General features: G+C 37.5%; 5 protein-coding genes across 9 annotated transcripts; 3 read left to right on the plus strand and 2 right to left on the minus strand.

Annotated features, from left to right (window-relative positions):
• On the plus strand, positions 353 to 8,030 carry LOC105169491 (pathogenesis-related homeodomain protein). Of its 4 annotated transcripts, XR_848435.2 has the most exons (10): positions 353 to 576; positions 945 to 1,987; positions 3,144 to 3,309; positions 4,250 to 4,373; positions 4,471 to 4,583; positions 4,661 to 5,215; positions 6,297 to 6,590; positions 6,854 to 6,943; positions 7,037 to 7,478; positions 7,606 to 8,030. XR_848435.2 is itself a non-coding variant. In XM_011089888.2 (9 exons), exons 2-9 carry the CDS (start codon positions 1,209 to 1,211, stop codon positions 7,105 to 7,107), a joined length of 2,148 nt encoding a protein of 715 aa, XP_011088190.1. In that variant the 5' UTR covers positions 353 to 576; positions 945 to 1,208; the 3' UTR covers positions 7,108 to 7,242. The 4 variants fall into 4 exon arrangements, 3 of the variants coding, with proteins under 3 accessions (XP_011088190.1, XP_011088187.1, XP_011088188.1); XM_011089888.2 differs by lacking the exon at positions 7,606 to 8,030 and having other exon boundaries at positions 7,081 to 7,242; XM_011089885.2 differs by having other exon boundaries at positions 354 to 576; positions 7,037 to 8,030.
• LOC105169492 (putative cyclin-A3-1) lies at positions 8,616 to 12,664 on the plus strand. The gene is made up of 8 exons (XM_011089889.2): positions 8,616 to 9,326; positions 10,470 to 10,702; positions 10,780 to 10,855; positions 10,936 to 11,012; positions 11,438 to 11,471; positions 11,544 to 11,693; positions 12,000 to 12,131; positions 12,254 to 12,664. The coding sequence occupies exons 1-8, from the start codon at positions 9,012 to 9,014 to the stop codon at positions 12,341 to 12,343; spliced, it is 1,107 nt and encodes a 368-aa protein (XP_011088191.1). The 5' UTR covers positions 8,616 to 9,011; the 3' UTR covers positions 12,344 to 12,664.
• LOC105169493 (TIP41-like protein) lies at positions 13,261 to 17,350 on the plus strand. The gene is made up of 8 exons (XM_011089890.2): positions 13,261 to 13,515; positions 14,319 to 14,504; positions 15,588 to 15,675; positions 15,951 to 16,064; positions 16,177 to 16,236; positions 16,335 to 16,376; positions 16,630 to 16,758; positions 17,045 to 17,350. The coding sequence occupies exons 1-8, from the start codon at positions 13,376 to 13,378 to the stop codon at positions 17,144 to 17,146; spliced, it is 861 nt and encodes a 286-aa protein (XP_011088192.1). The 5' UTR covers positions 13,261 to 13,375; the 3' UTR covers positions 17,147 to 17,350.
• On the minus strand, positions 19,018 to 21,805 carry LOC105169494 (zinc finger protein 4-like). Its single transcript, XM_011089892.2, has 2 exons — positions 20,917 to 21,805; positions 19,018 to 20,035 (listed from the first exon to the last, which is right to left on the minus strand). The coding sequence occupies exon 2, from the start codon at positions 19,705 to 19,707 to the stop codon at positions 19,189 to 19,191; it is 519 nt and encodes a 172-aa protein (XP_011088194.1). The 5' UTR covers positions 19,708 to 20,035; positions 20,917 to 21,805; the 3' UTR covers positions 19,018 to 19,188.
• On the minus strand, positions 22,181 to 24,944 carry LOC105169495. 2 transcript variants are annotated; one of them, XM_011089893.2, is made up of 3 exons: positions 24,681 to 24,944; positions 24,104 to 24,264; positions 22,181 to 22,580 (listed from the first exon to the last, which is right to left on the minus strand). In XM_011089893.2, exons 1-2 carry the CDS (start codon positions 24,836 to 24,838, stop codon positions 24,114 to 24,116), a joined length of 309 nt encoding a protein of 102 aa, XP_011088195.1. In that variant the 5' UTR covers positions 24,839 to 24,944; the 3' UTR covers positions 22,181 to 22,580; positions 24,104 to 24,113. The 2 variants fall into 2 exon arrangements, with proteins under 2 accessions (XP_011088195.1, XP_011088196.1); XM_011089894.2 differs by having other exon boundaries at positions 24,146 to 24,264; positions 24,681 to 24,938.

Consider the following 24,976-nt stretch of genomic DNA (forward strand, 5'->3'; position numbering starts at 1 on the left):
ATAACTACACATCAATTCTTGACTGTTATCCTAAATTATAATTCTGCATTATTTTTCATTTATATATTATATAATGCTAACAATAATATATAATTTGGGCTGTGTTCAAACTTTAATTCCAATAAGTTGTGCTCCAATTAGATTTGGATTTCATTGACTGGGCAATCGGGTCAGATCCAGCCCATTGAAACTAAAATGGTCCGTTTAGGTGGTCCAACTACCAAAATATATTCCTATGGGTTTGGACCCAGTGGCCCATTATGAAATGGGCCCACAACTAAAATGGATCCGAATTGTATGGACATTGGAGCCCAATTATTGGGGTTCAATCAATCGATGAAAGCCATTACGCGATGGACTCTGGAATCATCGATGGGTTCCCAATTTGGCTGCGCAGCACGAGCGCACAATAGCGGTTGCGGAAAGCAAAAATAGCCGCTCATCTGTGTGTTCGGGTGCAGTGAGCGAGGGAACCTCCCGTGCTTGTTAGAGGATTAAAGCGCGCGCACACACAACACACACACTCTAATTTGAGAGGCGGTTTCACATTTTCTATGCGGTGAGAAGAATCTTCGGGTAAGCAAATCTCCTCAGCCATTAACTTTACTTTTTCCTCTTCTTTCCCGTTTCCTTTGTTTTCGGCTCAATTTTTTTTATCGGACATATGAGTAGATTGGAAGAAATCCCTAGCTTCTTGTAGTCTTCTTCTGTACTTGATCTGATATCGCTGGTGAGTGTTGTGCTAAACCAGGTTTTTGTGTATGGTTGTTTCTGCAGGCATGCCTTGCTTTTTCTTAAGTAGCTTTAGGTATTAAAATTGAAATGAATTTTTGGAGTTCCTTTTTCTTTTTGAATTTTAGAAAGTTGGCAACTTAGAAGTTGCATGAAAGTGTAAGTGTGTTTTTGATTGTGCTGTTTTGTTTTGCTTTTGTGCTGAGTTGCAGGCGACGTATTTCCCCGGAGTGCATTGCTGGGGTTTGGTTGTTTGTTTGAACTTTTGGTGGGGTTGGATGGTAGAGTTCACTCAACTACTTCCTTAATTTTGTCTGGAACTTGGAGTTTTAATATTTTAAATGCAGAGACGGTGATTAGGCTCAGCAATTGCAAGTGGAAAGGTACAGGTGCAGGAGAAGCGTAGGAAAAACTTAGTTGGAGTGGTGTTTGTTGTCAATTAGGGGGATAAAAGTGCGAGAAGTTTGTTAGTGCGAATGGGACTAATAAAAATTGGGACTCAAGACCCTGAGTCTAACATGATAGAACCATTGGAAACTTCTGAAAATCTGGCTCAAGATCCAAAGTCTGGTCCTCTAACACCAGCCAACTATAAAATGGATAGTGAGACATTGGTTACTGAGACAATGGAGAAAAAAGAGGTTACTGGATCTCAAAATTTTCGAAAGAATATAGGTTCAGTAGAAGAAATCTCAGACCAGATTAAGGAAACTGGACCAAATCCTGAAGATATTTCTCAGAATCTAGATGCAGAGAAAGAAGAACCACCATTAGAAAGTGCGAAAACATTATCGGTTGCTCAAAACCTGGAGGTAATATCCCAAAATGGGCTGACAAATCTTGAGAATATGTGTATATCTCCTGAAGCAGCTTCTGCAAATCATGGTTGTGGAAAATTAGAAACAGTGCATATAGATGAGACTAAAAATTCTGGTCAGTTGGGTACTGAAGACAGAGGGTGTTCTGTACAATCAAGAAAGAGGAAAGCTGGCTTGAAAAGTCCAGTAACTAGTTCATGGGTTTTGCGTTCAAAATCACAAGAGAAACCTAAGGCTCCTGAGCCTAATGAGAATGTGAAAGAAGACAGTGCTAATGGAGAAAAGAAAAAGAGGGGAAGAAAAAAGAAGCCAATGCAGAAAACTACTGTAAATGAGTTCTCAAGAACAAAGACCCATCTTAGATATTTATTGCACCGAATAAAGTATGAGCAAAGCTTAATTGATGCTTACTCTGCTGAAGGCTGGAAAGGACAAAGGTTTGTGTGATTTTCTATATCTTTGATGTCGGTGTATTTCATTTTCTTGTTAAAAAAGTCATTTATAATGTGGTATTACTGTTGCAAAATGTGGCCATTGGAAACTGGATTGGATTCAGGATTATACACCATAAGTAGCATTGCAGGTTGAGTTTCCTGGATTTCCTAGTTAAATGGAACTTTTTGATTGAGAAATTTGTACCAGAGGAATATTTTGTGAAAATTGACAGTAAAATTAAATGTAAACAAAATGGAAATAACAAAGGAAAAAATTTAGAAAACCTGGAATGGATGTCAATGAAATTATTTATGACTTCAAGTTCTCAGAATGCTGAAATTAGTGATCAGGATGAAAAGTTATACGAATGTAGAATTGATACAACCATATTGGAGGCACATGGATTCATCAAATTCTGACAACTCTGTTAAGAGTGGCCATGATAGATTTCTGGCCTTAATTACTTTATCTACTTTAAGAGAGCTTAAAAATGCTGCCTTATCACTTCTGTCATTTGAGGGAGCAAATGTTTTTTTATAATCAAATTGTTTCAGCTAACATGTTCAATCAACTATCCCAATTTAAATGCATTTGCTTTTTTTCCCACCTCCATATGGCAGTTTCTGATGTTCCTTTCTCAAGTTTTGATTTTATACTGTTCAGCTGATGGATATCTCAGGGATATAGCATTTAAATGACTACACCGCTACAAGCATGCAATTCATGCAAAAAAGCTGCAACTATACTGTCCTTAGGTTTTCTCGAACTACCTTTTATTCTTCTTCTTTCGGGATGCATGAAAATTTCCCTGACCATCACTATGACTAAAGGTTTAAGGATCTTGTTCCGTGCACCTCTGTCTCGGTGGTTGGAGGTTTAATGAATAATCTAAGCTGGTGGTGTTACCATTTTCTTTCTGGCATGGCCTAATATGTTCATGAACTTTTAAGTGCAATGAGCAGCGTCAATCGATGGTATATGTGCTGAATATAATAGCTAGGCACACTGGACAAGACATATGAATAAATTTAGAATTAATTACTCAGTATTTGAGGGACTATTTGCATATACAGGCCATATTATTTGCTCTTCAATCTTTTGTCCGGCTTAAGCATGGTTTGTCTAAAGTCAATATGTCTAAGTACTCATATTTTGCAGCTTGGATAAATTAAAGCCAGAGAAGGAGCTCCAGAGAGCAAAATCTCATATTTTACGTTACAAGTTGAAGATAAGAGCTTTAATTCAGCGCCTTGATATGTCACTTGCTGTCGGAAAGCTTCCAGAATCTCTATTTGATTCACATGGAGAGATCGACAGCGAAGATGTACGGACAGCAGTGTGATTTGAGCTGTATATTTGTCTTTCTCTATATTACTTTCACTAAACTGAGAATATCCTCCAAAATGCAAGTAGCCATCTGGGCCTAATTAAGTCTTGTGGATCATCTGCATGCACTAGTTCTTGCGCATTAATGCTGCAAATCCATCTATTTGATTGAGCATTCTCTCGAAAATGGCACTTAAGTTAGCATTTGCACTAGGTCTTTACAATGTATGTATTCTTATACAGGGAGGCTCAAGCTTTGGGTGAACCCCGTGTTGGGAGTTAAAGTAATAAAATGAAGCAAACAATTTATAAAAGGACTTCTCTTTCAGTGATCATTGTTTTTGTCTTATGTTCCACCCCATAGTTTTGGAAAAAAATTATCTAGCTTTTCGTATTATTAATGCTCCACTGTAACTGACCTCCAGGGCACCCCAAACTTAAACACACATGAGCAGAATTAATAAATAAATACATAGTAAAAAGTTATTACTGCCGAGAACTTTAGGTTTGGGCTTTCATATATCACCTCCAGTGTCCAAATGTTTTTAGTTCCTTTGAATCTTTTCATCATCGCTTCCTGAGGGCGATGATGTTTCTGATGTTCTTGCTGGAAGATTGTTGTCCATGTTTGTTCTCAACCGCTTTTTCTTGGGAATTAATTGATTTTCAAAGTTTCGTTGGTTTCTCTATGTAGCAACTTTGGAGGTGAAACATTCCTGGTTTGCTAAGAAGTATCCTGTAGGCAATTCCCTCAGTCTGAAATTTGCGTGCCAGCCCTCAAGTTCTGAGACTTGCCTCACATGAATTTGTGTTCTTTTGTTTTGCCTTCTGGAATACTACCCCTTGAATGCAATATTTCGTCCATCATAATCTGATGTGTTTACCTCTGTACTGTAAAAATTGGCATTTAAACATTGGCAATTTTTATCTTTTTGCAGATTTTCTGTGCAAAGTGTGGCTCTAAGGATCTGCCACTTGATAATGATATCATTCTCTGTGATGGTGCTTGCGAACGTGGATTTCACCAGTTTTGCTTAGAACCACCTCTTTTGAAAGAAGACAGTAATCCATCCTATTCAGTTTATTGCTTTCGTTCTTTTATCAAGCTCATATTTTGTTGTTGGGTTTTTTACCCCACTTTTCCGCGGGTTTTATACAGTTCCTCCTGGTGATGAAGGCTGGATTTGTCCTGGATGTGATTGTAAAATTGATTGCATTGACATGCTTAAAGATTTTCAGGGAACAAAAATTTCTCACACCGACAGTTGGGAGGTCTGTTCCGAACTGCCAAATATTCTTTCTTTAGGTGATGAAATTAGCTGCTCATTTGCCTCCTATCTGATGTACAGAAGATATTTCCTGAGGCTGCAGCAGCAGCATCTGGAAAGACACTGGATAATGGTTCTGGGTCTTCATCAGATGATTCCGATGATGATGATTATGATCCAGATAAGCCCGATGCAGTTGAGAAGGTTGAAGGGGATGAATCAAGTTCTGATGAATCTAATTACTTTTCTGCATCTGATGATTTGGCGGCTTCTCTTAATAATGAAAAGTATCTGGGCCTTCCTTCTGATGATTCAGAAGATGATGATTTTGATCCCTCTGCTCTCGATCCAGATAAGCAGGCGGAGCAGGAGAGTTCAAGTTCTGATTTTACATCTGATTCAGAGGACCTCGGTGCGCTACTTGACGACACTGAAGCTGGTGAAGATCTTGGGCACATTTCGCCATCATCATATCAGAATCAGTCCTCAACAGGCTCTAAAGAAGAAAATGTTAAAGTGGGTGGGACTAAGAGGCAATCTCTGAAAGATGAGCTGTCTTACCTTTTGGAGACCTCCGGCGAACCAGTATCCGGCAGAAGACATGTAGAACGATGGGACTATAAAAGCCTGCATGATGTGAGTTTCTTCCTTCCCTCTCTATGATTTACATGACAGTGGCACAGATACAATATTTAATAGTCACACCTTAAAATGGACTATAATAAGAGTTCCATGTTGGAGGTTGCTTGTTACAGTCTTACTGGAAATTTATGGTGATCGTTAATGTTTGTGGCGCAACTTCCATCTAATCCATTTGTCTTCTCTAGTTAGTGTTTATCCCACTTGACATATTTTGGTAATCTATATGGAGTTATCCAGTTATGTTATTTTGATGTTAAATTTAGGAGTTGACTCACTGCTATGCACAATTTAGAAGTGGTAAGAGTTTGGCATCTGATGGCTTTCTTTTCCTGTGATTCACATGCTTTTTCTGAAGCTGAATGTTTAAATGATATTCAAAATAGGGTATGGTATATCTGCAGCTAGTACGTCAATAGGACTTTGGTTAGATGGAAAACTAACAAATTCATCTCAAGATGATCCATGATCGGCATAAGACATGATTTGTAAGTGAAGCCCATCAGAAAATTGATGTGAAAACCTAATCTTTTATGTGGAAGAAAGTTCAGCATGCATTATATCATCCTAGACCTTTTCAGACCTAGGTAATTGTAGAACTTCAATATTTCTTTTGTATCTTTCTCATCATTCCAAACACATGAAATTTTCTTGTACGCTTGGGTGGTGGTGGGTGTCTAGTGCTTGTGAGTGCCTTCAGATGGTATACTGTTTTGTCTAATTAAAGCTAAAAGGCAAAGATGATAAGAGTGAAATTATCCATGTGCTTAGAAGTACCTCAAGTAAGTATCCAACTTTACTGTCTGCTAGTTTATATCGGAAACTGGATATAATGCCAGTGCTATAGCAATTAAATGGTCATATAATTTTCAGAATTTCAATGTAGAAGTAGTAATGTCATTTAGTATCAAGAATGGTCTTTCCATAAGTTGGATTTGGTCGTTTCTCAGTTTTGGCTTTTATTCAATGATCCTGATATTGAATATCTTGTACATCCATTTTGTTTGCTTGTCATCTCTGCTTTCTTTACTCATTTCCCTGGGTACCTTTGTGAAAAATGATGTTTATCTGTCAAAAGGAAACGTATGGAAATTCATCTTCTGACTCAAGTGACGAGGATTTTGTTGATACTACTGCTCCAAAGAGGAGGAGGATTGATCGGGAGAAAACTGAGGTGACATCCCCTAATAAAACTCCAATTACAGAGAATAACATGAAAGCCAAGGATGAAAATCAGAAAGAAAGCAAGCATTTGCGGGAAAGAACCAGGAAAAACATTGGAGACACAATTGAGTCATCATCCAAAGTTGGTTCTGCTAGTACGGGTACTAAAAGATCAGCCAATAAACGACTTGGAGAAGCTATAACACAGGTCCTAATTGCATCTGAAACAGTCTTAGCTTTATAGTTTTGATGAATACTTCTGTAACTTCCTTGAAATTTATATTGTTTCAAACAGTTATTTCTAGTGCTGATACGTATATGGTAGATGCATATCTTGGATAACAATATGGAAAATTCTGCAGTATTTGTGATAGCTGCAACAATTAACATCCTCAAAGCACTACGCGTTAGATATTTGCCCTTTTGGAATTTCTGCTGGAGTTTTTTGTTGATGGATCTGTCTTGGTGCAGAGACTCTATGCATCCTTCAATGAGAATCAGTACCCTGAACGAGCTGTCAAAGAGAATTTGGCGAAAGAACTAGGTCTCAAAATCCAGCAGGTCTGCGCATGTATATTTGACTTGTGTAGTATTCTAATCTGCTTCTGTTAGTATTCTGCTATTTATCTGTTTATTAAATTTGAGTGTGAGTAGGTTTCTAAATGGTTCGAAAATGCTCGTTGGAGCTTTCAACATAGATCACGAGTGGGATCAAATTCAGATGAGAAGCCACCTGAGCCTCAACCAACTATTAGCACAGACAATCACTCTTCCAATCAGAACATGGAACTCCAAGAATCCAGTGCACTCCGAGCTCGGGAGCATATCACTGAAGCAAAACTGGACAACTTGGCAACAAATAGCTGTAAAGAAAATTCTGGGACACGGGACACCAGAAAGAGGAGAGCTAAGATAGATCAAGCACCGGATGACATTCATGTTGATGATAAAACTCAGGAGCAGAAAATGCTAGTTGATATGCGATCTCCTCAACCTTGTAGTAGCAAAAGACAGACAAGAAGCAGCAACTCTGTTGCATGATCATATACCTCGACATTCTTCAAAAGTACCTGGGTTCTATGGAACTGACTGACAGGTTTTCCCAGTAACTGATCACATATCCCCTTGCCATTGGGCGACCTTCCCTTTCCTGATAAGTCACTTTGTGCCCCTCATACTCATTGCTCAAGATATTTGTTGGTTTCTTCACCTTGAATCTGCAGCTTCGCCTGCTGCTCGGTGAAGATCTCCGAGCAGTATGGATCTGAAATCATGAGACAAATATCCAGCTTATCCTGGACATTCAGTTTGGGCAATCTTGGGAATTACCTCGAGTTCTTGTTCTCTCCCAAAGGGGGTCCATACATAGGAGTGCTGGAATTTTTGGCTCGCCCACCAAGTGCCTGTTTTGCCTAGTGCTTCAGTCGAGCCTAAAATTCTTGGAGTTCGGAGCTACAATAATGCTGGCGAGAGCTCCCAGCGTGGGATGAATTTGTATGTCAAGCTTGTCTATTACATGATCTGATGACATTGCTTTTTATAAAAAATGTACTCTTATTCAAATTTTGAGGACAGAGACAATTGCTATCGTTATACCTGTTGCTGTTTTTAAGTTAAGAGGCTTGGCTTCAATGCATTTGTTTATCAAGTGTTGTTCCGGGCGCCACCAAGACGGCCTAATTTAATTGCCTATGGGCTGAATCTGGATAAGTAGTTATTTTTTCGGGCATAGTGTCTGTCTGTGGAGCTTGGGAATGGACAAGAAACTGACAAGTTTCCGGACTCCTTTATATGCGGAGAAAGGAAACTGCAGGAGGTAAGATAGGAATAGACATGCTCTCCATGGTTTCACTTATTATTTTGGATTAGCCCGCCCTTTCATGAGAATAATTGCCAGTTCTTGCTTGGAGGTCAATTAAAAGAATGCGACGTTGCTTTCCAAGGATGTTATTTATATACAACTTCAAAAGAACTTACATGGGACACCCACTATTTTATACTGCAGTAAGCAATTCCTGATTCAGCATTGCATGTGTTTTATTCATTTCAGAAAGAAGAGTAGAATAAACAAATTGGCTTGGATGCTGTATTTTTGTTCTCAAATCATAGAGAGACAAAGCAATTAGATTCGTATAACTTATACAACAAATGTGTTGCATTTATTTATTTACTTAATATATAATTTGAGGGCAACGAGAAATAAGTAATTTGGGAGAGCAACAAATTAAATGACAAACAAAGGTAATGATTTTCGTAATATGGTTGATATTAATATAGTCAAGTTCAATTTTCGTAAATAACAAGGTCGGTCTTAGTTCATATGAAGGGCCTGTTTCCAAATGTAGACCCAATAACAATAACAATGTAATAATAGAAAAGAAAATGGAGAGAGAATGGCAGCCAGAGCGCGGCAAACTAAAAGCTTTTTGAAATTGTGAAAATGGCGGCATTAGCATCATCAATTCAATCCCTCTCTTATTGTCCCACAGGATCAAAATTGAAAATTTCTGCATTTTCCTTTGCACCCAAAACCATTATAAAATCATTTCGTTCATTATTCAGAGACTTAGGCGCATAACAAGCATCACCTGTATCTGCTAAAACCCTAATCTAATCCTTCGGGTTTTTAATGGCCAGCAAAGAAAATCAAGTGCCCAGGGCAAACAGGGCGCCCCGGAAACGACCCAGTGAGTGCGCGGAAGGGATTCCAGTGGTAAAGAAGCGGGTGGTGCTTGGGGCGGTCACCAACACCTCGTCAAATGCTTCCGGCTTGTCTCAATTATCGGTTATTGGCAAAACCCAGAAACTCAAACCCAAACCCAAACCCGTTTCGAAGAAGACAGGAAGTGAAGTGAACCTCGAGTTGTTGGTTAGCCCGGGATCTGATGAGCCGCAAAAACTTGGATATGCTTCTTTATTATATCGGCATCTACACTCTTTGGAGGTACATTACTGTTATTTTTTCCCTTGCCTATTGATTTGTTGGTCATCGTTTTGATGCGAGTAGCCTGTCGTTGTTTCCTCTCACTGACGTAATTGTGATTGAGCTGTCATTGTGTAGAGAGATATTGTTTTAGGTTTTTCTATTGATTGATGTTTGGAGTTTTAGATTGAAAAGTTAATGCTAGACAAGTAATATGCGTTTTAATTGATCTGCAACACGTATTAGTTTCTGATGTTAGGATTTGGGTTGTGCAACTGTGTTTTCTGGGCGTACTTGAATTAATAATGTCATATGTTGGTTTGCAACATTGATGTTCGCTTTATCTTTTTGGTTTTGCCATAATTTATAATGAAAAAATAGTATTATATTAGTACGATCAGCTTCATTTTTTTCTGCCTAGATTAAGGAAACAGAATGTTGGACTTCCGATTCAAGTTTAGCAACTTTGCAGTAAGGCAGTTGTTATTTTAGTTTATAATTCTCTTGGTTATGGTTATTTTTACTAGCCCGTGGAGCTCGGTATAGAATGCCATTAAATCACGAGAACTAATTGAACTTTGGAAACCATGACGGGGTTAGAACTTTGTGTTGTGTGGTAGCAGGTGTCAGACATAGTGACTGCACAGCAGCATTAACTGAAGCAGTTGAAATCATTGATTTTACAATAAGTTAATAACTATTAAGTGTGAATCTGGATATACACTCTTTGCAATTTTGGGCTAGAAAAAGAAAATGAGACCATAAAGTACTACTGTTAATACACACACACACACAGTTGCATTATTATGTTGGTTTTTGATGTAAAGAATTTGTACATATCACGCATCTATTAAGCTTAAATTTCCATTTTGGGTTTCCTCACATTTATATAATCTGGTGTTTCATTTTGTTGAGATTTGGCATATCATCGAACTTTAATATGCTTTCAGTTGGATTCTTTCATGTTGACTTGCATACCTACCAGTTCTATTCAGATAATTGAATTTAATGAAATAGCTAAAGCTTATATCATCCTGTTTCCTATTATTTGATAGGAAATATGGACTATAAATAGTCGTATAGAAGTTTCACTTTGCTGAATGAATCTTATTGGTCTTCTGGGTTGTAAAACGACTGTAGTCTAATCAAGGTTTGTGGTATTAGGTCGAGGCAAAAAGGAGGCCTTTGTCTAATTACATGGAAAAGGTTCAGAAGGACATAAGCCCAGTTATGCGAGCGATTCTGGTTGATTGGTTGGTAGAGGTTGCAGAAGAATACAAGCTTATTTCAGACACCCTTTACCTCACTGTAAACTATATCGACAGATACCTGTCTACTCATAACTTGATCAGGAATAAGCTTCAGCTTCTTGGGGTATCGTGCATGCTTGTAGCATCGTAAGCCTATGATTTCCTGGTGTCCTTTTGTCTTGTAATTCTGTTGCAAATTCTTATATGGTTGATACATGATGCAGTAAATATGAAGAGATTACTCCTCCACATGTTGAAGATTTTTGTTACATAACAGACAACACATACACAAAAGAAGAGGTCTCTCTTGTTTTTACAGATTAAAACTATATTGTATTTTAAAGCATATCTTGTTATATCTATCCATGTCTCCGTAACAGGTTCTGCATATGGAGAGAGATGTCCTCAGGTTTTTAGATTTTGAGCTGGGTAATCCAACCACTAAAACCTTTCTCAGGTCAGAACCCATGAATTTATGCTTATTTGTTTGGATAAATTACAACTACATCCTTTGAGATTCGACATAATTATAAATACCTTCTCGTTGTTTGAAAAATTATAAATACTCCCTTATTTTAATGTCCGTGTAACAACTGGCCTATTTTGTTAGCTTTTGTTAGGTTCCCATCTAATTTTTGTGGTGAAACGACCAAAATGTCCTTTTGGATTATGAATTATAATTTTATTTATTGTTTAGAATTTTTCAAAAATATTTTTCTGGACTAATATTTCCTATAGATTATTTATTTATCCACCCTCAATTTTTTTTTTTTTTGAACAATTCATTAAGCGTAAAATAGTAATATCCACTATATTGTGTAGGGGTCACATAATTATTTTCAATTAAAAAATTATAACTCACTGTTCTATTGAATGTTGCAGAATTTTTTCTAGGGCTGCTCAAGAAAAACCCATGGTAGGCTGAAATTTTGAATCTCTTTTCATCATTATCACAATCTAAGGCTAACCAAGTTAATGTCTTTTCCAGTTCTCAAATCTCCAATTCGACTTTTTGTGCCATTATCTTTCTGAGCTAAGTTTATTGGATTATGGTTGTGTCCGCTATATTCCATCAACGGTTGCTGCTTCAGCCATCTTTCTTGCAAGATTGACTATCCAGCCAAAACTTCATCCATGGGTAAGCCCATAACCTCTTCTTAACATGGCTGCCATAAGAACATTCTTAATCAAATCAACTGTTAATGGTGAAATGATATAAATTATAAATTTGTTTAGGGCTAACAAATTGATAGGCAGCCTTCAGCCCTTTTTTCAAACTTCTATTGACAGAGCAGAAACTCCTGATTTGGTCCTCTGGAAGGATTTGAAGTTGTATTACTGACAATATGCTCTTTTGTGATTATATCTAAGAAGTTCAGGATAGCACTTGCAAAGTCACCCCTTCTCTTCTGTTTCATAATCATTCGCTTGACACCTCCTGCAGACCCAGGCAGTGCAACAGCATACAGGTTATAGACCATACGAATTAAAAGAATGCATCCTTAGACTTCACAATCTGCAGCTCAAAAGTGAAACATCTTCACGAGCAATTCACCAGAAATATATGGATCACAAGGTATCTTATTTTCTCCTTTTCAGATATCAATAGTGAAGCAGATTTCAGTTGATGTCACTGTGTTAAGATGGCTGCTTGACAACAAAGAATCTGATTTACATCCGATGATTTTCTTGGAACAGTTCAAATGTGTTGCTTCCCTGATTCCACCCTTAGAAATTCCAGCTTGCTTTTTTGAGATTCCAAATCAATTAACTTCCACAATCTGCTGAAGAAATCAACTAGTCATGTCTTTGAAGGACAACTGAACTGACAAACTCCCGCATTACTGTCTGTATCGTCTCTTGAACTTGTGAAGGCATCATATCTGAAGGCTGAAGAAACTAGTCCAGTAATCCTGGAGTTGGAGTTATATTCCTTTGCTGTGCTGGAATTCCATCATGGCTTGATTTTGGAAGCTGGGGAACCTGAGTAAAAGTAGAACCTACTTAAATGAGTTGTAATGTATATCCTTTTCTTGAAATGAATAGCATCAGAATCCTGAATGCCTCTGTTTCTTGTTCCTTTAGCTATCGACATAGTAACCTATAAGATTGTACATATATTTGAAATTTTGAAAAAGAAAATATTTAAATTAGATTTAGTTACACTAAATTAATCATAAAATGTTTAATTCAAAGCCAACTTATTAAAAATGTTAAACAACGTAATAAGTATTAAGATGGGAAATATCTATAATACTAAAATTATCAATAAATTAACTAAAAATTTGGTTAAATTGAAATGTCCTATGAAAAATTATAGGTTCAAATATTGTTTAAGTTCATATTTATACAAAACTTCTATAATTTTTTATAAAATTATAACTATTTCGTAAGAAGTTGTAATTTTAAATTTACTCGTAACACCATACGAGAGGCAAAAATAAATATTTCTTGAGATAAATCATACCAACACTCGTTCGAAAAGTGTAGTTATAATCTTATAAAAATACAAGATATTAATATAATTAAACGTAATTCCAAGATATATCAATGCGATTTACGAATAAAATATGATAAACATTGCGTGGAACTCTATAGAATCCGAACCCAGCGACATGTATAGCGGTGGACCAATCGACGCGGGCTGGGCCTCCCCCGATTTTAACTTTATTTATCACGTTTTCAGACGAAGGGATGCCGTCTTAATGAAAGCGTTAAACAAATATAGAAGTCAAAATAGAGCTGGAGCATAAGAAAAGAGTAGAGAGAGAGAGAGAGAGATAGAAACGTTTCTCTGCTGAGAAGTTGAGTTAAATCGGAATGGAATGGGAAAGCGACGAGAGGGAGCTGAAGGCGGCCGGCGCGCAGCCTCTCGGCGGCGGGCGCGTGGGATATCTCATTCGCGGTTGGGAAATCGAGTCTCGCAAGCGTTCTATCCTCAACTCTTCTCTTCTCCAACAGTACTGTGTTTTACCCCCTCTTTGTGTGTGTTCTGTCCATGTGAGGATAATGGACAATGATACTGCTAGAATTTTGATTGTTAGGTTTTTCAGTAAACTGCTGCGATATCTTTCAATACGTGATATTATTACTGAACAAGAATGCCGCTGAGAATTACCACGTTGTTGCTCTGCTTTTCTTCTGATGATTTGTAATGTCTCTAATTGGTAGTATTTTAATTGTCATGAACGAAATATAGCTTTTGCCAAGCTTATTGACTAAGTTAAAACGACGAATAAATTCAGTTAGGTTGTTAAGACTATTAGGAGTTCTGTACTAACAGAAAGGGGAAACGAAGTTAACTTTTTAGTGTTCATTGTTCTCTGAGGAAATTATCCACCCAACTGTTTCTGATTGAAGAAAAACAAAGATATTCTTGCACGCTACTACTTCGCTTTGCTTCATCTCTGCCTTTCTCAGTCAAAACCTATTTCAATTTCTGTAATTACCTACAAAGACGATATCTTCTTCTTAAACTGGAGAAGTATAGTTTTGGCTAATGTGTAATATTACTCGCAGAGTCTATCGTCTTTAGCTGTTCAGCTGAGAACCTTAGCAAACTATTTAAAAAATTATATTATAATAGTACCTGAATTGATACCATAGAATGCTCTGCAGTCTTCAGAAACTGCTGACTTGGTCACATTAGAATGGGTGGCTTAGTATGTAGCGGTTTTTCTTCCCAGTGACTTAGAGTATACTTTTCTTGTTAAGATACAGATTACTCACTTTGTATTATCACTAGCCTTATTGTTACCTGCAGGTGGGAGGAGAAGCTTCAAACATCACACTTGCCAGAGATGGTTTTTGGGGAGAGTTCTTTGGTTCTTAAGCATGTGAATAGTGGTGTTAAAATTCATTTTAATGCCTTTGATGCTCTCTGTGGCTGGAAGCAGGAAGCACTTCCTCCAGTTGAAGTTCCAGCCGCTGCTAAATGGAAATTTCGGAGGTCTGTATTTCAGATCTCTATTATTCATAAAACCTTTCATAACAGCAATATGTCCTGCTCATGTGCTAGTGTACTACGGGGGTCCCAAGAATCCTAAAGTAGCTGTATGATAAACAATTGTTTATCCGTCTATTAAACCTTTTTATTCAATACCTCAAATCACTAAGTAGCTTGGGAGGGGGAGGGTTTGCTAATATTGTTGCATACTTTTGGTGGTTGGTTTTGTTCGAGTTCCGACAACTATGATTTTTGAATCTCTTGATGCTTTTAATCTAAGAACTCCACTTCCAACAACTATGCGTTTTAAATCTCTAAGAATTTTCTAATCCAAGAACTCCATCCTACCTGATACTTTGAAATACCCTCTTGATCTACAACTTAAAATTTAGTCTTGTAACATCAAGTGCCTTCTTGCATGTTTCCACACTAAGAATATCAAGGGCATGTCTTCTGATGGGTTATAGATATCATTGCTGAAGGAGGATGCAGTTCGATTTCATTTGTCCTGTATACTTGCTTTTGGACTAAATTACGTGGAAATATTGTGGAATCGTTTGCAGTAGGTACCGTTGTAGGCAATGAGCGTGCCACTTTTCACTGGTTGCATTTTGCAATTTTGACTTCCTCCAGTTTGTTACATTCCATCCTTCAATTAGGTAATTCCACATTAATTTGTGGATCCTCCTCTTTCATGTCAGAACGACTCTTAGTGATTCAGGTCTGACAGTATTGGACTCTGAAATTGGTTAATGCGTTCCTAAGCAATTGGATGATTTTTATCATGAGATATATTACACAACGATTTTTATATAATATCAATATCATTTACACGTGCACACCTAATATATCATGGTAATCCTCAATTAATAGTTGGTGAGATGAGTTAAAGGTGAAAACAATTCAGCCTACAGATTGAATGGGAAATTTTGTATCTCTGTGCTTCTGGGTTAGACACAATTGAAATTCCAAATCATGGAACTATTAAGTTCCACAAATAATGCCCTATAGCGTGCAAGATAGTGCCACTTCCTTTCATTTTTCTTTAGTATGCCTCTCCTCATTGTTGTTATCTAAGTTTTGCAGCAAGCCTACTGATCAGGTGATACTGGATTATGATTATACATTCACAACACCTTACAGTGGAAGTGCTAGTGTCGAAAAAAATATTCAGGTGTGCCCTTCTTTCTGTGATGTATCCGAAATTATTTTTTCTTATAATAGAGATTTTTTGTATATCCTTGATCTTTGGTGTCATGGTTTGAGTTATGTCTAACTGCATTATTTGTCTTCGTAGTTCTGCTAACTTATACTTTATTTGATGTACAATTTTTATTTACACTATAAATGGAAGGATTTCCAATTTTGCGAGCCATGTGTGCGATGCTTTATATTTGTCTAATTGCCTTGTGTTGAATTCCGATGATAATACTTTTATCCATTCACTAGTCTGGAAGAGGAGCTGCTGAGGAAAACAGCTGCAATGCTCATTGGGAAGACTGCCAGGAGGAAATTGATATGGTTGCATTGGCATCTAAAGAGCCGATACTTTTCTATGACGAGGTGTGACTGTTGATGGTTGATTTTGGAGCTTTTAGGATCAGATGCTTCAAAGATTCATGTCCTGATTTAATTTCTCACACCATGACCCAGTTCGTCTTCAATGTTTCAACAGGTTATATTGTATGAAGATGAATTGGCTGATAATGGTGTCTCTCTTTTGACAGTTAAAGTGGTAAATTTTTCATCTTTCAATAGTTTCTCATCTATACATCTTGCGGACAGATAGGACTTCAGATAAGTTATGTCCTCTATATTTGTGTGACTTTGCAGAGAGTCATGCCCAGTGGATGGTTCCTTCTCTTGCGTTACTGGGTAAGTATTCCAAAAGTTTCTCACAAGATATTTCCTTGACAATGTGGCACACAAAGGTTCTGTTTCTTATATTTTTGAATACTCAGACTTGGGTATCATACTTATGTGTACACTTCGTGCTTCCTTTATTTAAATCTTGAATGTATAGCTGTTGTAGGGTGATATATTTTTTTAACTATAAGTGTAGGAATATTTGCTCATGTTACAACTGTTGATTTTCTCTGATTGTTCATTTTTTTCCATCACCTTACAGCTAAGAGTTGATGGAGTGCTTATGAGATTGAGGGACACTCGTATGCATTGTGCTTTCAAGGTGAATGAGGAACCAATTATTCTCCGAGAAAGCTGCTGGAGAGAAATCACCTTTAAGGCTTTATCATCGGTGAGTGATTCTTCTTTCTTTTTTTTAAATGATTATGTATATTATGTTTATCTAAGATGGCTTCTTAAAGTTTCCTTGTTTGTTACTCAAAAGTTGATTGTTCTTTCCATCACTATGAGCATGTTATCAAGGTAGTTCTACATTTTGGTTTCACTATAAATGTTGCTGCAATAATATGATTGTCTGAATTGTGTTAAATCATAGTCTTCAAAGTAAAAACTTCTGGTCTATCAAGCTAACATTTGGTTCGTTTTTAATAGGCCTCACTTTTCTGTTAATTTTTCAGAAAGGATATCCGATTGATTCTGCTGCATACGGTGATCCTGGTGTCATCTGTGAAAGGCTCCCGATTGTCAAGCGCAAGACCCAAAAGCTTATTATCTCATAAATTCTGTAAGCTGTAATATGAGCTCAAGATTATTCAATAACTGCAGAATTACTAGCCCATCTTGAAGTATTAAGGTTCATTTAGGATATTTTGAAGTATCCATACTCATTTGATGGGAAAAAGAGATAGTTATTATGTGAAAGTTGCACACTGTAATTATTCAACTTCAGGTTTTTTAAATCTCTCATTTCTAATTTGCTAAAATTTTGAGCAAAACCTGGTAACTGAAAGAATCATTTGGTCCACTAATGCATGGAATTATGTGTTTCTGTATATGTAATTCAGATGAATTTCTAGACTGGAAACTTGAAATGAAAAGCAAATGTGGTGAGGGCCTCTAGATATTGGAAAAATTGGAATGGATCGCAACTATGCTGTAAATGAGAAAGAATTGCAACAATCAGGAAGAATTGATAATAGATATTGCTGGGTGGCTTTGCATGAAATGTAAAAGCTTAAAAGACAGCAATGGGGAGGGTGATTGTGGAACCGATAATTATTTAAGGGCATGCTGTTCAAGCCCAACAATATACTGCTTGAGTGGCCTCCTGTATTATTCAGTGATATGAAGCGCCATGCGTGTTTGTCATGGTTGATGTGGACAAGTAAGGTAAGAACAGTAGCATATCTAGCTTCATCCATATTTTTGAAGATGGAAACTTATTGTAAGCTATAGAAACTTAAACACAAGCTCTTTGTAGATATCTGTAACTAGATATTGAGCACACTAAACTTTAAACAACTGGACTGGTCTTCATATAAATTTTCTATCACCCTTCACAGCTATCAACTATCAGCTCTTCAGCTCTCATCACCGCCTGCCACTTAAAACTGGTGGTAAGAGTGTCTCAGCTCCCCACCATGATCTACCACTCACATTGTGGTCAATCACAAACTCTTCTATAGTCAACATGCAATCACCTATGTTTCCAATATTGGGACAAAACTCTTCTACAGACAACATGCAATCACCTAAATTTCCAAAATAGGGACAAACTCTTCTATAGACAACACGCGATCACCTAAGTAGACTGCTACCTTTTGCCTAGAGCACTAAAGTAAGAATTTGCATTTTGTTATAAAGTACTACACAGACATTGCAATTGATACACATGATCTACCTTGTTAAGTGTAATGCAGTCTTGACTTCCATAATTAGGGACCCGTATGTCATGCCAGCTTTCCTACTTTTTTCTGCTGCAATTTCTGTGATGCCATTAGCAGGGTTTTAAGCGTAGTACTTTTATCCTTCTTGAACGGATTATGTGATGCAGTGAATGGATTGTAATAGTTCTTTAAATTACTTTTGATGTGGCTGTTTGTATCTTAGATGCAAAAGGTTGGTGAGTTTCCCCATGGACTCCCAATCTTAAGTCGCAACTTTTTCCGATGTAGTGCTGGTACCTTGCAAGTTTTTGGGAATGACTGATTTCTTTTCCTTCATTTATGTTTGCTGATTTGCTTGTCTTAGGGTGAGTTGAGGTATAGACCTCTACAAGAATATACATTTCTTCTAAGAAGCTTGACAAACTGTTTGGAGTAAAGTCTGTGCTAGCGATTATTCAGAAGACCAAAAACCAAAACGCATGCATCCCACTCATGAAAAGATAGGTATGCTTTTCCCAACATCCTTTCTTTGAAAAGATAGGTATAGTCACAGATCATGAAAACAGTAAGCACATATGCTTAGATTTTCAAGGTGATGTTCTGTATGAGTGTGCAATAATCAACCTGTAACACAAGTAAGGTGAAATTTTGCTATTTTTTATCCCAACTCAACTGAAAATAGTGTTAAAGTGTGTCAAATGTGCCCGAGGATTAGAATCTGAGTAAAAAAGGCCAATAAATTCTTGGTTTAGTCACTACAGCACTAATAGAGAGGTGGAAGTTCTTCTTTAGCAAGTAGATAATACATCATGAACTTGTCCTAAATAATGGAAGTGCAACTCTACTGGAATCTAAACTGATTAGCAAATCTCGGGAAAGCATAAGCATACATTACAAACAAAACTTCAATTTGGTATTACAGATACATAAGCTGATTACAGTTTGAGATTCAAGTCAATTGTATTTGAATTTGATGATTTCTGCTCTGGTTGTTGGGGTTCTAACCGGAAACTTCCAGGCCACATGACATCTGTTGCTTCCTCCAGTGTGGCAGGCTGCCATGCTATCCCTAATCTTGTATTAGCCTCGTTAAATCTTGCCACAATCCTGGTTTCGTCTCTGCCTGGTTTGTGCACGAGGGAGTGGGGTTGCACCCCAAGTGATCTAAACATAGTAGCATGCATTGGCAAGGCCATCATTGTCATCATTTTGTTTGATTGGTAATGTCGTGCTGCACCTCTTTCTCTTTTGTGAGCGTTCTGGTGTCCTCCCAATGCCTGTGAGCTGTAGAACTTTCGCATGCAGAAGTTGCATGAGAAAACTTTGGCTGAAGCAGGTCTTGGATGTACCTCAGATTCTTTGAATGCTTGGGTTGGATCCGCTCCGAGGCTCAGATTCAACCACTCTCCTGGATTTTTTTCTGTTCTTTGATTGCTACTTTCTTCACTTGGCATCTCTTTTTTCTTAGCTGCTAATTTCTTCAGTACAGAAGACTCTTCTCTTTTGGATTCTTAGTTCACCTCTTCGTGCTGACAGTACTTTGAATGAATGAAGGTACTCTGTTGAATCCTTCTCTTGACTCTTAAATTGGTTCTACATCAGAGGGGTGGAATAAATTGAGACTGACAAGATGAAGTAGTATGATTTAAGACATTTTAGACCTATGATATGTCCGTTCACTGTCCCCACCAAGTGATGCTTGGTTTTCCCAAGGGGAAATGCATACGTCATCTTTCGCCTCTGTCAAGCTTGAGATTCCCCACTCACCATTTTCCTCCTTATCTGTTGAAACCACATCAACTTTAACTGGTTTCCATTGGCTTAGATAAAAGTGAACTCATATTGACACTCCAATGACGATTCCATTTGCAGTCAAATCAAATCCACATGGTTGTTTTTTATTGCCTGCCATGATATTTGCCTTCTTAAAATTCATCAGCACTTTTTAGATTGTTGCTACGATTTTTATATGAATTTATCTATTTACCTGCTTTAGAACCTAATCTTGGGTGAGGAGTGCAGGAATAAATATCAGCTATTACTTTTCATCTGTGTTCTCCTTAAGCTGACATGATACTTTGTGAAAACTTTCAGTTCAGGTTGGTATGAGATACAATGAAGATGGAACCCACTTAGAAGGAGTGTTCCCTCTATAATTAAAATGTGAGTGAATGATAAGATTTGATCTAGAATATAGATGTTGGAGTTAGTGGTTGCAGAATTATATCATATTGGGTGTGTTCTGATTGATACATAAAAAGCCTTGTGTGGAAAGTGGTGGGTCAGGAAACTTGGCAATAATGGTGATAAAAGCAGGACAAAAGATTTGTGGGTATCTTAACCAGTTTTCTTTAGTTCTATCTGAAACATGAGTATCTAGGTGGGTGTCTTCATGTTGGGGCTTCTTTTTAGTCTTTCTGCCTTTCTGGCATGTGATTGCTGGTGTGTACTTTGAGCTGAATTTTCTTGTATTGTATGTAAAGATAAGATGATGAAAAGTTTACTTTCTCATTATGCCTTATCTCTTTCACAACCACGGTTTATCAGCTTTTATTCTGTAGTGAGCCTTACACTACTTAAAGCCCATGTCAGTACATACATCATACACATACAGAAAAGCACATAATTAGTAAGAGTTGAGCAAATTTACATGACTAGATTACCTGTAGTTGACTACCTGCATGTTTCACTTGCTTGTCCCTCTGGGAAATTATGACAACATTTTCGTGATGGGGTTTACCTTTGTGTTTAATGATACAACTGTTAGTGCCAAGTGGAATGATAAGTGTCGGCACAAGAGGCAGTGATGTTGATTAGGGGAATATGATTTAGGCCGAGGAAGGTAGGTAACGATAATTCAGAGAACTTACTTTGTCCACGGAACTGGCTTTTGCAGAAGGTGTTTTTAGACTAGTTTCCACTCAAAAGCTAACGAGGGAAAAAAGAAGGGGTTAATCAGATCAGGAGAATCTCCAAAGCAGAATTTTTGGTTGGCAACTTTTCTCAACATTGTGGATTGAGGATATTAGAGGACTTCTACTTTGCTACATGTTGATTCTCTATGTCACCTCGTGAATAGTCGTTGTTCTCCTTGAATAGTAACTTGATGAAATTACCAAAGAGTCCACAGGGGTTTTTATTCCTTAGTCTCACCACCACAAACAAGGGCAAGAAGAATCTTGTTTGGGCTTAAAACTGCAGTCCCATGAATTATTAGTGTCGTAGTTGGGCACAATTAAACAGCATCTGAAAGGACCAGTTCCGGAAGATGCGATTGGGTTTGGCCGACTTTTAGCTTTCTCATGGGATCAGTTCTTCATGTAACTATTCCACGATTCAACACAATAACGCAATTGGGTTTGGCCGACTTTTAGCTTTCTCATGGGATCAGTTCATGTAACTATTCCACTATTCGACATAATGACGCATTATACAAATTGTGTGGCCCTAGAATTATGATAAGAGGGACATGTAATTGACCATAATCTTGTCCTACAAGAATTTGCTCGCAAATTTCCTGTTTGATTCAATTTGGGAGTGTCCTTGACAAGCTTGAAATGACGATATGTATTTTTCCATTTGAACTATAATATCAAAGCAGGGTGGATTTCACTATTTTGCATACTCAGGTTCTCATGCGTCTGCTAGAGTTGCAACAATCACCATTGCTACTTTATATAGTTAACAAAAAAGACCAGCATCAAATCAAGTCGATGGAAAGCAGCCATTTTAAAAGGGACTGAAATAAGTTGAAGCCAAGACTTTTTATGAAGCAAAAAGAATGAAGCTGAAATTTTTTAGGCAACGTACTTCCAGAATCACAAAAGCACTTTGCATTACACTTATAGATTCAAACATTCAGCGACGGAAGGACAGCAAAACTGGTGAATGGTGATTAAAAGAAACCAAAAAAACAAAAACAAAAACTGCCGTTCAAGGAACTCCAGTAGGCAAGGATGCACATTCCTTCTGCTTAGAGTATGGTGCATGAATGTACACTTCACAAATTTGAGCAATGACAATGAGAAGAGCAGTAGTGTTCAGAATGGTCAGTTGTAAGTAGAAAAGGCATTACAAATCAGTTTACATGAGCAGCGCAAACATGACCACCACATAACTATTGCAGCTATGAGCAAGATGTCTCATACTATGGTTGTAACTATCACAGAGTAAAGTGTCATCCACAGAAACATGAAATGCATGATATATTCTTTATTGATATTTTCCCTTCTTCCCCCGGGGGGAAGCTCCTGCAAGATACACCTATTGACCAAGTCCCAAATCTTTGCGCAGCAGCTCTGCTGATCCAACATATCTTTTCAAGTACCTGCCACAATGTCAAATATGCCATGTTAAAACTCAAACACGTGGATGAGGATTGCAAGAACCTAGAGATTGGATATATCCTATGTATTTTTGGAATGAGGTGGTAAGACCATTACATTAGTCTGCTAAAGATATGCTCGGTGAGTTGTCAATCACTTCAAGGAGCACTAATTATAGTGGAGCTAAACAGACTAAAGGCGACAATATAAGACCCTGAGACCAAGCATTTTATTCTAATAGTGACTTCAATGGTTATGCAACTGACCCTGAGACCAAGCATTTTTCTAACAATGACTTCAATGGTTATGCAACTGACGAAGCAAACATGTCCGTTTTCTCATTTCTTTGTTATTTTTCTTTCACCCAAATAAAAGAAAAAAGATATAAGCCAGAAAAGAAATGGTTTGCTGGTTCAGACAAATCAACTAGATTTGCTAATAGCATGTCTGGGTACACAGATGAAAAATCTATATAAATTCAATTTGTTGTATTCAATTATTTGATGCCAACACAAATTTAATGTGGCAGAATAAATAGAGAAACATAGCCCATATGCCGTATGTAAGTCGACAAAATTTGATGATGTCACACTGGTCTAGCTAAACACAGCGATCTAGGATGCCAAAATAAAATCTAACTGGACTAGTCAAGACACAACCAGTCAGAAACTCAGAATAAAAGGCAAATACACAGGCGAAGCAAAACAATTTCTCAAACCAACTGGGTATTCAATCCTACAGCTAGGGGTTTTTTTTTCTCCTGTTTCCCTCTTTCATCAGATTGATTATCTCACTTAATATAAGCTGCAGTAGAATGTGCTTCCAGAATGACATATCAAGCTAAAGTGACATCTACAATATCAAGATACCACTTACAACAATATACCAAATTCTAGTATACAAATCTCTACACTTTCCAAATCATGGATGAAAAATGTCGCGCAAGGGCAGGCAGTACAATTGGTTAATTTCCATACATATTTGAAAAATATCTCACCCATACATATGTGTGTGTGTCTATCCATGCTTGTGTCTGTATCTTCAGAAGACCTTAATGGTACAGATTAATAATATTATCCCAAACATCTGTCAATATTCAGATATCTCTAGCAGAGTTTGGATTTAATCCAAAACAAGCAAGCTCTCAAAAATCATTAACCTTCTCTCCTATTTATGTAGCATCAATAGTTTAGAAAAGCTTACACCAGATCAAACTACACATTCAAAGGAAAAATTACAATGCAATATCAGTGTCCTGCCTTTGACTGTTGCTGGTATCACCCATCTTTTATGTTCCTCCCAAGTCCCAATCGATCCTATTAATCTCAATTTTTCTTATCAATCAATTTTGATAAAGCTAACAACTAATGTAATCACTTCATTCTTTAACTCATCATCATTTTTCACAGGTAGCACAATTAGTTTAATCAGTTAAAGAAGAAATATTCATAACAAAGAAAAATTTTCAGTTTCTTTATGAGCATCTATTGGCTCGCCTATCCTATCATGATAGTATCAGACTCACAAAAACACTACTAGCGATCCTGACAAGAACGGCGGAAGGTACCATGGGACAGCTCACAGAATGCCCGCACATTGACTGCCGAGTGAGAAGTCAGCCGTGCTCCCGCCACCATTGTGTGCAATGGCATTATTGATTGAATGCATCCCAGTTCCCCCAGTGTCCTGCATTACATTAAAAAAACCCAATGCGTCCGTCAGAGATATTGGACACTTGTAATTCTTCGACAAGCCAATCAAATGCCAATCGCGAATTGTTAAAGCCCATGTATAATGAACAGGCATTGAAGGAATATGAAGAGTCCTACGCCATGTTCCTAGGCATTCACTAAAACATAATAATTCAGGCTAAAATCGATCGGCATGTCGAGTAAAAAAATAAAGACATTCTGAAGGAAAAACAACGAAACCATAGATGACAAAAGTGTTCCTTAGGTAATAAAAGGACTTTCAAGTCGTAGGAGAAGAGAGAATAAAATCAGTGTTCAACCTTAAGATTTTAGGTTATACAAACTAAACAAAACAGGAAACTCCAGGGAGCATTCGATAAGGCGGCCACATTGATGTTCAAATTTAAGGACCTGGGATTGGAGAAGGAGAGACGGCGGGGGTTGAGGCGAGAAGAAGAGACGGAAGGAGGACGCAGGGGAGGCGGGGCGGAGAGCGGCGTCGATGAGCGGAAGGCGGAAGCCCTAGCGGTGGAGATGAGAGATCTGGAAAGTGAACCACGCCAAGCCATTGTTGCCGTCGTCGTTACTGATTTGTGCGTGATATGGTGAAAGAGGCGAGGGTTTTTGAAAATGGGGTTTTGAGAAAAAATAGAGTGCTACGCAGGAGAGAGCAGCGTGGACTTCAGTCAACCTTTTTAATTTCAATT

The sequence above is a fragment of the Sesamum indicum genome, linkage group LG8 (assembly GCF_000512975.1).
Source record: "Sesamum indicum cultivar Zhongzhi No. 13 linkage group LG8, S_indicum_v1.0, whole genome shotgun sequence".
Classification (NCBI taxonomy): domain Eukaryota; kingdom Viridiplantae; phylum Streptophyta; class Magnoliopsida; order Lamiales; family Pedaliaceae; genus Sesamum; species Sesamum indicum.

Excerpts from the sequence above, each read along its gene's own strand:
- LOC105169492 (XM_011089889.2), top strand. The coding sequence starts at position 9,012 with ATGGCCAGCAAAGAAAATCAAGTGCCCAGGGCAAACAGGGCGCCCCGG. Across the intron at positions 11,472-11,543 it reads CTGCTCAAGAAAAACCCATG|TTCTCAAATCTCCAATTCGA; the intron begins GTAGGCTGAAAT and ends TGTCTTTTCCAG. Across the intron at positions 11,694-11,999 it reads AGCCAAAACTTCATCCATGG|ACCCAGGCAGTGCAACAGCA; the intron begins GTAAGCCCATAA and ends CACCTCCTGCAG.
- LOC105169491 (XM_011089885.2), top strand. The coding sequence starts at position 1,209 with ATGGGACTAATAAAAATTGGGACTCAAGACCCTGAGTCTAACATGATA. Across the intron at positions 1,988-3,143 it reads GAAGGCTGGAAAGGACAAAG|CTTGGATAAATTAAAGCCAG; the intron begins GTTTGTGTGATT and ends CATATTTTGCAG. Across the intron at positions 3,310-4,249 it reads GAGAGATCGACAGCGAAGAT|ATTTTCTGTGCAAAGTGTGG; the intron begins GTACGGACAGCA and ends ATCTTTTTGCAG.
- LOC105169493 (XM_011089890.2), top strand. The coding sequence starts at position 13,376 with ATGGAATGGGAAAGCGACGAGAGGGAGCTGAAGGCGGCCGGCGCGCAG. Across the intron at positions 13,516-14,318 it reads AACTCTTCTCTTCTCCAACA|GTGGGAGGAGAAGCTTCAAA; the intron begins GTACTGTGTTTT and ends TGTTACCTGCAG. Across the intron at positions 15,676-15,950 it reads GTGTCGAAAAAAATATTCAG|TCTGGAAGAGGAGCTGCTGA; the intron begins GTGTGCCCTTCT and ends TCCATTCACTAG.
- LOC105169495 (XM_011089893.2), bottom strand. The coding sequence starts at position 24,838 with ATGGCTTGGCGTGGTTCACTTTCCAGATCTCTCATCTCCACCGCTAGG. Across the intron at positions 24,265-24,680 it reads CTCTCCTTCTCCAATCCCAG|GACACTGGGGGAACTGGGAT; the intron begins GTCCTTAAATTT and ends AATGTAATGCAG.
- LOC105169494 (XM_011089892.2), bottom strand. The coding sequence starts at position 19,707 with ATGCCAAGTGAAGAAAGTAGCAATCAAAGAACAGAAAAAAATCCAGGA.